General features: G+C 37.8%; 1 protein-coding gene across 2 annotated transcripts in view; it reads right to left on the bottom strand.

Annotated features, from left to right (window-relative positions):
* VEPH1 (ventricular zone expressed PH domain containing 1) overlaps positions 1–12,285 on the bottom strand; it is a 216,420-nt gene that overhangs the window by 87,724 nt on the left and 116,411 nt on the right. For both annotated transcript variants that reach the window (XM_012739772.2, XM_012739770.3), the window contains exons 8-9: positions 10,869–11,078; positions 9,493–9,890 (exon numbers count right to left, since the gene is read on the bottom strand). In XM_012739772.2, coding sequence (XP_012595226.1) covers positions 9,493–9,890; positions 10,869–11,078 — 608 coding nt within the window. The remainder of the gene's footprint in view (positions 1–9,492; positions 9,891–10,868; positions 11,079–12,285) is intronic.

Here is a 12,285-nt window from a genome sequence, read left to right as displayed (position 1 = left end):
AGGGACTTGGTTTTGTTTGCTGCTATATCCCCAGTATCTAGCATACAGTAAGCACTCAATAAATGTTTGTTGAATGAATGAATGAATTTCTTGCCTGTAGAATAACAGTTGCCTCTCTCTAGCTCCCTCTACAGACTGTTCTCTACACTGCAGGTAGGGGGATCTTTTCAAATCTGATTTTTCTGTTAGGAGAGATTCCTGAGGGGTCTGGTCCCATCTGCCTTGAACCACCCTCTTCCCTCACTTCACCTCAATGCTCCCCAAGGGCCAGCTTTCAGTGCCTGGAGTGGGCCGTGCTTTCTCTCCACAAGAGAGACGTTTGCACAGGCCCTTTTCTCTGACAGACAGCTCTGCCAGCCCCCGCACCTCTACTTACCCTTCACATTTCTCCTCAAGAGTCCCTTCTCCTGGGAAGCCTCTTTGTCCCTTCAGTTTAGGGCAGCTTCCATGTGATGTGCCCTCACAGAACCATGTTATTTCCTGAAGATAACTTATGTCACTTTGTAACTATGCATTTATGAAAGTCCCATGAAAGCAGACACCATGACTATTTTGTGGACAATTGACAATCGTGTCCCCTGCCCACAGCACGGTGCGTGGTACACACAGGATTCCCAATAAGTGTTGGTTCATGAGTGAATGAAGGCGTAAATGAGATGGCAACCTCCACTGTCCCCAGACAGATCTCCAAAGCACATCCAGAAAATATAAAGAAGGACTTTTTGGTCATCATTAACCAATTCCTCAGCTTTGAGAGAGTGGGGACTCCTAGGGATGGCTGGCTGAGTCATGTCATGCCTGGCCCAACACCAAGTGCTTTGTGCACAAATACCAGAGAAATAGATACAAGGTTCTTGGGCCTTGAGGCCTTGGAAATCTTGTTGAGGAGACACAGTCACCTGTCATTGTCCCTAGCCATGTAGACTTCCCAGATTAACATTTCTTCAAACATTAAATTTAAGTGATCATTTGTAAAAAGTAGTTTTTGTTTGGTCTCAGTGACTCATGCCTGTAATCCCAACATTTTGGGAGGCTGAGAGAGGAGGATCACTTGAGGCCAGGAATTTGAGACCAGGGTGGGCAATGTAATGAGATCATGCGTCTACAAAAAATAAGAGATATTAGCTGGGCTTAGCGACATGTGCCTGTAGTCCTAGCTATTCAGGAGGCTGAGGCAGGAGAATTATTTCAGTCCAGCGGTTTGAAACTGCAGTGAGCTACGATTATGCCACCGCACTCCAGCCTAGGTGACAGAGCAATATATTGTCAAAAAAAAAAAAAAGAGTTGTTTTTATTTAAACTTATAAACTAGAAGGTTTCACATGAGAAACAGAATTACACTCTCAGAGTTTCTGTGATGGCATTAACATTTCCTGCATTTGTAGCTTATTTTAATGCTAGCATAATATTTTAATGGTTATGGAATAATTGATGTAAATATTTCATCTGAAAAATGATTATTTTCTATAAAACGATTTATCTTTAAAAATTTGCTGAATCTTTTTTAATAAGAAAAGAAAAAACTGTGTTTTATTCACCAGTTGCTAATGTAGATGGGGCAAAAATGTGGGCACAGGAATTAGCTATCCTTTCCTTAGCTCATTTTTGCTCACTCCAAGCGGGACTGCCAGCATGTGACACAAGGCCCTATCAGCTTCAGCAGACTCATTTGCTGTTAGCAAATATGTAGCTCTCTGAAAATGAACTGTAACACAGAAAGATGCCTGCCAAATTATCAGATACCTGGATTCCTGATTGTCAACTATGTCATTGCCTGCACTTTTGGAAAAACATTTAAATATCTTCCATCATCTGAAACTGATAGCTGTTGTACAGGAGGAAATTATCTGCCCTCTCCCACCCTGCCTTTTCCTCTGGCTTATCAAAACTCTTTGCCCAGACACATGATCTCTTTTTAGTTTCCTGCTACCAACTCTTCATCACCAACACAGCTCAAAAATATGGATTTGTTCTGTTGACTCTGTTTTGAAATGAGATTTGACGATATCCAGGGACCAGTCTGTTTCCCTACTGCCAGTATCATAATGAAAGTAAATGGAACAATAACATTCACTCTGCTGAAATTTGGTTTGTGGCAAACTGGATTGGAATATACTCCTCTTCTGGGGACTGTCTGTGGCTCAGGACCATTTTGTAAGGCATTGTATCCTTTGGGGCAAAGACAGTCCCCAAATGACAGTAACAGATGACTGATAATAATCTCTGAGTATGAGCTTCCCTAAAAAAGTATAAAAATACTGACTGTGGATTTAGGGGGACATTGCCATATAACCTTCTATTTTAAAAATGATACATTTAGAAACATATATTCAAGAATATGAACTACACCACAGCAAACTACTGTTCTTATACCACTTCCATCTCCTCCTCCTCCTTCTCCTCTGTTAAAGGTCCTTTACTATGTTGACCTTTAGGATGAGATATTTTCAAATACACTTCTGTGAATTTTGTCTGGTTTGTGTATTTACTTTTTCCTTTGTTTATTTGTTATCAAGGTCCCTTTAAGTCAATTAGAAATACTGTTGAGATGGATGCTATATTAGGGAAACTAATCTTTTCAGGGTTGAGGATGCCTCATTTCATAGACAGTCAGATAAACCCTCCTGGATCTTCACACAAAATGGCCCAAATGTGTACATGTGCTCACCGAATTTATTATTCTTTGTGTTATTTTCTAGTTGGGTGAATATTTATCTCATCTGTAGGTGAATATCAGGTAACCCAAGAGAAAGACAAGTGATCCACCCCTTTGTACAATAGCATTGTAAGAAACAATTTTCTTTTTCTTTAATTATTTAAATGTTCAAAGAAAATCAAACTTTTTTCTTGAAAAAGAGCTTTTGAAAATATAATTAATAGGAAATAAAATTACCTGACGTCCTCTTTTGGAACTTTGCGACATGTTAAGTTGTGGATTTAAGTGCCTAACATCCTTAATACTGATATGTGGTTATGTGCCTGAGCCTTGCACCTACTCTTGGCTAGGGAGTTATAAGGGCAGTGATCTGACATTAACCCAGAAGAAGAGTTTGGAGAGGATCTTTTCAAAAAGATTTGTAGATCTTCCTTTAATCCTGTTATTTGGATATCTCTCATGGGCTGTTGCAGATGACTGGGACCAGGATATCTGTGGCAGGAGAAAGTAAAAGTAGAAACCAGCCATAGTATGTCTGCTTCTGTCAACTAAATTCTACTCTTTAGAGACACAGGAGCTGATGAGTAAGATAATCCAAGAAAATTCTGGAAGCATCAAGAAAAATTCTCTAGAAAAGTTTTCCATAATAAGTGTCCTTCAAACAGGAGCCCAAGAAACCACCTGAGTGAAATGAGGCTCCAGGGAATTTGTAGCATTTTCCTATTTGCTGTTTCTCCTTCTCAAATTGTGTGAAAAAGCTTTAGGATTCTTCTCTGACTCCAAATTTTACAACTTCAACTCATGGAGAAATGGTCCTGATTCTGTGATTAGACGAAGGAAGGAAGGAAGGAAGGAAGGAAGGAAGGAAGGAAGGAAGGAAGGAAGGAAGGAAGGAAGGAAGGAAGGAAGGAAGGAAGGAAGGAAGGAAGGAAGAAAGAAAGAAAGAAAGAAAGAAAGAAAGAAAGAAAGAAAGAAAGAAAGAAAGAAAGAAAGAAGCTCACGCCTGTAATCCTAGCACTCTGGGAAGCTGAGGCTGGAGGATCACTCTAGGTCAGGAGTTCGAGACCAGCCTGAGTAAGAGCAAGACCCCATCTCTGCTAAAAATAGAAAGAAATTAATTGGCCAACTAAAAATATATAGAAAAAATTAGCCGGGCATGGTGGTGCATGCCTGTAGTCCCAGCTACTCGGAAGGCTGAGGCAAAAGGATTGCTTGAGCCCAGGAGTTTGAGGTTGCTGTGAGCTAGGCTGATACCACAGCACTCTAGCCTGGGCAACAGAGAGACTGTGTCTCAAAAAAAAAAAGAAAAGAAAGAGAGAGAAAGAAAAGAAGGAAGGAAGGAGAGAAAGAAAGAAAGAAAGAAGAAAGAGAAAGAAAGAAAGAAAGAAAGAAAGAAAGAAAGAAAGAAAGAAAGAAAGAAAGAAAAAGAAGAGAAGAGAAGAGAAAAGAAAGAAAGAAAGAAACCTCCCCAAGAACCATTAAGTGGATGAATGGATGAACATTATCATCATCCCCCAGATGGGACCACCTGGACAAGCAGGATGAAAGGACCCTACAGTCACCCCAACACTGAGGTTGGACTTGACTACATGTAAATTTTCATAAGGAAGCTTTATTGTAATTAACCACAAAAACAATGCCCACTCCTTGATATTTACAGTGAATTTTATTTTAAGAAAAATCAACTCATGTGGGTCTGATTGAGAAAGGACTACATTACGAGCTTAAAAATTAGCTTTCTGAAAGCCAGCCTTGCTGATATGCTCTACAGATGGAATGCATTTTCACCCAATCAAGAAATACTTCAAAGTAACATTGATGGGTTCTTGTAAGCTTTCATATCATCCTATGGATCTCCAGTTATGGGCCAGATTTTCAAGGATTTATTTCAATATCATGTGTTTTTTTTTAACCTCTAATAATTTTTATTCACATAAATGAATACCAATGATTCAGATTTTTAAAATTCCTTATGGCAGATAAACTAAATTCTTCCTGTTGGCCAGGCACAGTGGCTCATGCCTGTAATTGTAGCACTCTGGGAGGCCGAGGCAAGAGGATCAACTGAGCTCAGGAATTTGAGACCAGCCTGAGCAAGAGACCCCATCCCTACTATTAAAGAAAAAAACCTCTTTAAAATAAAAATATTATTAAAATTCTTCCTGTCATATATAAATATAAACAGGCAGTGATATTAGACCATTGCTCTGCTTTTGAAGACATAGGTTTTATTGGCTAGTAAACCTGCATAAATACCAGAGGCCTATAAGGCTCAGGAGTGAATTACTAACCTGGTAATAAAAGGCTTTTTTATATCCAAAATCACACTGCTGACTCAACCTCAGTGAGACCTGGGGTTTGACATTTTTTCCAGATATAATGATAGATATGCACTGATCCATTTACACTGCATTACACTCCATCGCCTGTCCCCAGTGTGATCAATATCATGCAATAATAGATGGCTGACTGGGGTTAAGAATGCTATTTGTGACCTTAACTCCACTCATACCGAATTCTGCTGTGCAGTGACAAGTGCAGTTCCTATTCTTTCAACATAGTTTATTACTGAAGTATTAGGCTGAAGCATTTGAAATTCATGTTTTTATAGATCAAAACAGTCAAATATCATTTTTTTTTTATACAGACCAACCTAATACCAAAAGATTTTCTTTCAAGGATTGTTTTATCATGTTCTTACAGTATGGACTTTGTAACTTCAGTCCAAAATTATTCTTAACACTTTGTTGTTGTTTCCTGCCCGGTATTTGTCTCTTTAACTTTAAATGTTTTAGAAGTAGTTTTTATGCTTCTTTTTGTTTCTTGATTACTATGCATAAATCATCAAGAAAGATCAAATAGGTTTCTTATATATCAATAACACAGTAAGCATTACACAATTAAGCCTAAATCTTTTTTCAATAAGTTTTTAAGGAAAGAAAAAGTAATATTGTCATACCAAATGATCTTATGACAATAAGCAAAATTGTGTCAGCCAGATGACTGCTGGTGTCTCACTGAATGGTTTACACTATTTCTGAAATATTAACATCTCCCCTGCAATCAGCCTGAGTCCTTTCTCAGTGGATGCATTAGCTGTGAGTCATATGAATCTTCTATCCCTCACACATATCTCTATGCAAGGAATTGCTCAGGAAATCACAAAAGTATGAATGAATTACAAAATGTCAATTTTTAAAAAATACATACTCAATTTTAACTCATTTCTGATATGAAACATCAATATCCAAAGAAAATACTCTACTTTTAAAAAAAATAAAGATAATGGATTTATTCAATATTTGGGAGGAATAAACCAATTACCTTGTTAACTTTCAAACTACAGATGCGCCTCAATTTACAATGGGGTTATGTCCTGATAAAATATAAGTTGAGCATTTTTTCATGTTTGTTGGCCATTAGTCTATCTTCTTTTGAAAAGTTTCTGTTCATCTCTTTTGCACACTTTTTGATAGGGTTGTTTGATTTTTTCTGGCTGATTTTCCTGAGTTCTATATAGATTCTAGTTATCAGCCCTTTATTGGATGTGTAACATGTCAATATTTTCTCCCATTCTACAGATTGTCTGTTTACTCTTGTGATAGTTTACTTGGCTGTGCAGAAGCTTGGAATTCGATTCAGCCACAAAAAACGATGATGATATAGCACCTCTTGTATTATCCTGGATAGAGCTTGAGCCCATTCAACTAAGTGTCACAAGAATGGAAAGACAAGCACCGCATGTACTCACCATCCAATTGGTTTTTACTGATCAACACTTAAATGCACATATAATAATAATAATATTCATTGGGTGTTGGGCAGATGGGAGTGGGGATGAGGGCATGGGTATATACACACCTAACGGGTGCAGTGTGCACCATCTAGGGGATGGACACGTTTGAAGCTCTGACTCAGGTTGGGCAAAGGTAATATAAGTAACCTAAACATTTATAGCCCCATAATATACTGGAATAAAAAAATTAAAAAACAAAACAAAGCAAAACAAAAAAACCAATAACAAAAAATATAAGTTGAAAATGCATTTAGTACACCTAACTACCAAACATCATAGCTTAGCCTAGCCTACCTTAAATGTCTTCAGAACACCTACATTAGCCTATAGTTGGGCAAAATCATCTAACACAAGGCCTATTTTATAATAGATTTATTATAAAGAATTTTGAATCTAAATTCAAATTTCAAAGTATAATTTCTACCAAACATATATCACTTTTGTACCATTGTAAAGTTGAAAAATCATGTTGTACCATCATAAATCAGGGACAGTATATAATTTTAACTCCCCAAACAATTCAAGACAATAAGAAATATCATGTATTTTTGACAACTAGGTGCTTGAAGTAACTCTATAGGACTTACCTCACATTTCCACAGGGTTAAAACTAACAGTATAACAAACCTTCAATGCTGAGGCCAAACTTAAAAAAAAGACAGCATTTGAACTTTATCTTTGCTATAAACTCCCTCTGTTAAATTGGGAAATTCACTTATCCTCTCTGACATTAGATTCTCCAACTTGTGCATTAGATACATAGATTATTAGCAAATTGGGCAATTGTAAAGTGTTTACTTTGACTGAGCTTCATTGATTTTAGCTATTTTCTAGCCCTAGTAAATTTCTCTAAAACTTTTATTTATTTATTTATTTTGAGACAGAGTCTCACTTTGTTGCCCAGGCTAGAGTGAGTGCTGTGGCGTCAGCCTAGCTCACAGCAACCTCAAACTCCTGGGCTCAAGCAATCCTTCTGTCTCAGCCTCTTGAGTAGCTGGGACTACAGGCATGTGCCACCATGCCTGGCTATTTTTTTCTATATATATTAGTTGGACAATTAATTTCTTTCTATTTATAGTAGAGACGGGGTCTCACTCTTGCTCAGGATGGTTTTGAACTCCTTGACCATGAGCAATCCACCCACCTTGGCCTCCCAGAGTGCTAGGATTACAGGTGTGAGCCACCGCGCCCAGCCCAAAACTTATATTTAAATATAAACAATGCGACTTTTATTGTCACTATTTTAAACACAGTTTTAGGAAGGTTAATTAAATTATTGCAAACACCTTTGAAAGTGTCAGATTCTATGCAGACAGGCTAAGTGATAATATAATGTCATTACTAAATGCTTGAATCGCCTGCTTTTCCGTTTGTTAGCATGAGAATGCATCCTCCTCTCTGATTTGAAGTGGGAGAAGGAATAGAAAGTAGAGTAGGGAAATCAGGACCTTCCCAGCACCTCGCCTGTGGGTGGGGAAATATGACTTGATTCCCTGTCCTTCGGCTATGTTTCTTGCTGGCGGCTGAGCTGTCTGGCTTTTTCTGAGGGCTGTAGCCTGTGAGAAGATGGCATGTTCTACCAGAGTGCCAGGGCCATCACATAAATCTCAAACAACGAACATGGCTACTTTCTAAAAACTGCTGTAGGAAAGATCTTCTGAGCCCGGCAGTGCCTTTGATCCATCCAAACTTGTTCAACGCACTACCAGAAAAGTGAGACTGCTCCTAGTACTATGGCATTTTAGGACCTGTGTCTCAAACCCATTACCTTTCCCAGGGCTAGGAAGGAGTAGGGCACACAATGTAAAAGCATGCCAGAAAAAAATTTAGTAATTAAGACAAACATTTTTAAAAATTAAAATTAGTGTAAAAAAATCTATAATAAATAAAATATCAAAATTGTAATTAGAGAGAGGATCGATATTACCAATAACTCCTTTTGCCTCAGGCTCCAATATGGCTCAGTAAGACTTTGTTACTGATCCTGTCATTACTTAAAACTTTACTAAGATTTTTTGGTGCTGCCTGAGGGAGGTCTTGGCTGCCCCTGACATCCTTTTTTTTCACTTTGTCCTTTGTTTTCTGACTAGCTCACACCCTGTCTGGCTCTGACCTCTGAAGTCACTTCTTAAGTACCTACTGTTTTAGCCATTTCTTTCTGTACAAATGGTGCCTGACTTAAGATGGTTTGACTTATGAGTTTTTGACTTCATGATGATGCAAAACTAATACTCATTTAGTAGAAACCATAGTTTGAGTACCCACACAACCATTCTACTTTTCACTTTCAGTATAGTATTCAATAAATTACATGAGATATCAACACTTTATTATGAGGTAGGTTTTGCATTAGATGATTTTTTTCCAACTATAGGCTAATGTTTAAATGTTTTGAGCACATTTAAGGTAGGCTAAGCTAAGCTATGTTTGGTAAATGAGGTATATTAAATACATTTTCAGGCTATGGTATTTCAGCTTACAATGGGTTTGTGGGGATGTAGCCACACTGTAAGTTGAGAAACATCTGTACTTTACTTTCTAAGAGGTCAGGGAGGTGTCTGGTTTATAGCTGAATCTTGAGTACTTTAGCACAGTGCCTGGCACATAGTAGTTGAATGGTAGAAAAATCTCTTGCAGCTGATGCTCAATATCATGCACGGCTTTCTTGAATGATTATGTGGATGGAACATGTCTCTGGCTGGGTCCCTACTCCAGAGCCTGCTTCTTGGCCAAAGACCTCTACACAGGGTTTTCCCGAACCCTGGGGACAAGGAACTAGAAATAATATATCTTGAGGTTTGCAAAAATCAGACAGTCAGTGAACTTAGGTGCACCTAAGTAGATTCAAATGGGAATCAAGAAGATGATCACCTTTACTGAAAAAAAAAGGTAATTAAAATAATATAAGGTATATTAAAAAATGATCTATTTTGCCAAAGACCCAGAAAACAAGATGGCAATTTATGTAATCTGTGTGTGTGTGTGTGTGTGTGCAGTGACTTTTGAAATTCTTGAGGCTTGGGAATTTCATGGTACTTACCTTCAATGGTACACTGATCAGGGACTGGAATCTTCTTTCCGATTTCCATGGCATAAGCTTTCACTTTACTGAGGTTTTCCTTTAAGTGCAAGTAGAGCTTATCGTGGTATTCTGTGGGACTTGTGGTCGTCTCTGGAGTTTCTTCCTGGAAGTATTCTTTAACAGTTTCTGGCGAATTCTCTGATACTATATGTACAATATTTGGGTGTGAAACTGAAGAATTTCCCAGCCGTGATCTGTCAGTGTCTGTCTTAAAGGACAACTTGTCACTTCTTTGGCCAAGTGGGTCTATTTCTGAAAGAGAGATGCTGGCTGGTATCTCTCCACTCTCTACATCTTCCCCATCATCTGAACTCACACCCTTTGTGAGCACAGTGTGCAAAGCCAAACTTTTTGACCTAGAGGACAAACAAAGGGAAAGTTAAAGAAGTTATCATTCACTGACAAGGAAAAGAAATAGTAATAACACTGGGACAAAAAGGTACTTCTTCTGGAGTGTGAAACTGTTAACAGGCTTGACAATATGTAGACCACCAATAAATTATGTAATAAATCAAACCTTTGAAAATCTAGGCCACTTCCCAAAACAAAGATTTAAAAATCAATTCCATGGCAAAAATGGCTGGAAAACGGTAGACTTATTCTTTTTTCTACTTTTGCTTCTGATGTTTCATCAGAAATCAAGAGAAGCCATTCTTTTTTTTTTTTTGAGACAGAGTCTCACTTTGTTGTCCAGGCTAGAGTGAGTGCCGTGGCGTCAGCCTAGCTCACAGCAACCTCAAACTCCTGGGCTCAAGCGATCCTCCTGCCTCAGCCTCCCGAGTAGCTGGGACTACAGGCATGCGCCACCATGCCCGGCTAATTTTTTATATATATATATCAGTTGGCCAATTAATTTCTTTCTATTTATAGTAGAGACGGGGTCTCGCTCTTGCTCAGGCTGGTTTTGAACTCCTGACCTTGAGCAATCCGCCCGCCTCGGCCTCCCAAGAGCTAGGATTACAGGCGTGAGCCACAGCGCCCGGCCGAGAAGCCATTCTTCACATTGGCATATTTATATTTTAAAAATTAAGCCATAGGCTTGTTTTCCATTTGTATTCCCCATTTAAAATAGTGAGCTTCAGGGCATGGGCAATATATGTAACCTTAACATTTGTACCCCCATAATATGCTGAAATGAAAAAAAATGGAAAAATATTAGCGAGCTTCTTCGGATAATGAGAACATTGTGAATACTATTTTATTCATGAAAGGACAGAACTTTGGGTGGCTATAGGTAAAAGATATATAAAATGCACCCCATAACAGCAGGATAACAAAACCAATAGCAAACATGAAGTGCATACTTTAAAAAACTAACCAAATAAAACCTATACCTGTTAAATCTAATGTTTTTTCTTTCTTCCTTAGAAATTTGGCTCAAACTATATCTTCTAATAGAGCCAGGGGTATTGCTCTCAGCATTTATTTTGTCTTCAAAAGCCTGGATTTTAACTTGGAGTTTTTCATGGTCTTCTTTTTCTGCTACCATGAGTTTGGTTTCTTCCATTCTCTCAGGGGATTCAATTTCAGAGCTGATTTTTCTCCTAAAGGAAGAGAAATCATTGCATTAGATGCTAGTCATATACATCTTTCAGAACAGTCTTACTCTCTATTTGGCTGTCCCTTATTCAGAAATGAAAACTTTGCCTGATAATTTTTTTGTCACTAGTCACATACTAAATGTTTATTGAATATTTGCTATGGGCATAGGTCTTTGAAATTGCTTCTAAGATTATTTTGCCAGAAATTTAGAAACTGTGGTGTTTATGTCAACTTTGTATTAGAAATACTTTTTGAAGTGTTCAAAGAATAAAAAGTAGTTTTTATGGTCATCTACTACACTCTTATCTAGAAACTCTCCTAAAGTTTGGCTTTCACATAAAATTCATGCCAGACATTTTCTAGAAAATTTACATGTGCTGATATGTTCACACTAAAATTGATAGAATAAGAATATTTCATATAGACTGTAAACTCATGGTTTTGTTAATTTTATGGAAATCAGCATAATTTTCACCTTGGAAGCAAGAAATATCTTTTTGAATTTTAAGATATTGGATGAAGGAGGTTTTCTATAAATGGCATTAATAGTTCCAAATATCTTTTATAGCAGAGTTTATAAACCACTCTGTGGGTCATTAAAATTACCTCCTTTAAGGTAGAGGCCATATGTAATATAATTTTGGAATTCTTCTGAGAACTAACAGTGCCTTGGCTATAGCTAAGAGCCTACAAATAAGCTGCAGAAACAGTTCTCTGATGCTCACTGAAGTGCTGAAAAATAACAGAAAAATAGTATGTATCTATCCTCCCTGATCTGTCAACTAATATTAACTGGCCTAGAACTACTTTAATTCTTATTTAGCAATTGCTACCAATCATAACATGTCATGTTAGAATTAATTCTTTCCTTATAAAAACAAAGGTAAAATGAACTGTTTTCACTCACCATGCTCCTGACATCAAATGTATAGGTTTTCTTTTTTTCTCACACCAATACTCCAACTCTCTGGACACCAAATGGGTGTCTTACAATTCAATTTGATCCTGGCACTAACTACCCAGAATTAGCCTAAGACTCTACAGACTCTGCCCAATTCTGATGCCAGTTGAAGGTATAGGGTGCCCAGCTTACCCAGAATCTGTCCAACTTGGCTATAAAGTCACAAGGTTCCCAGAACCCCCTCACTTCCATGGTCCAATAATTCACTAGATCAACTCACAGTACTCAAGAAAGCACTTTAGCTTATT

Source organism: Microcebus murinus, chromosome 1 (assembly GCF_040939455.1).
Source record: "Microcebus murinus isolate Inina chromosome 1, M.murinus_Inina_mat1.0, whole genome shotgun sequence".
Lineage (NCBI taxonomy): Eukaryota > Metazoa > Chordata > Mammalia > Primates > Cheirogaleidae > Microcebus > Microcebus murinus.
The sequence above is the reverse complement of the archived record's forward strand: the minus strand, read 5'-3'. Positions and strand labels throughout refer to the sequence as shown.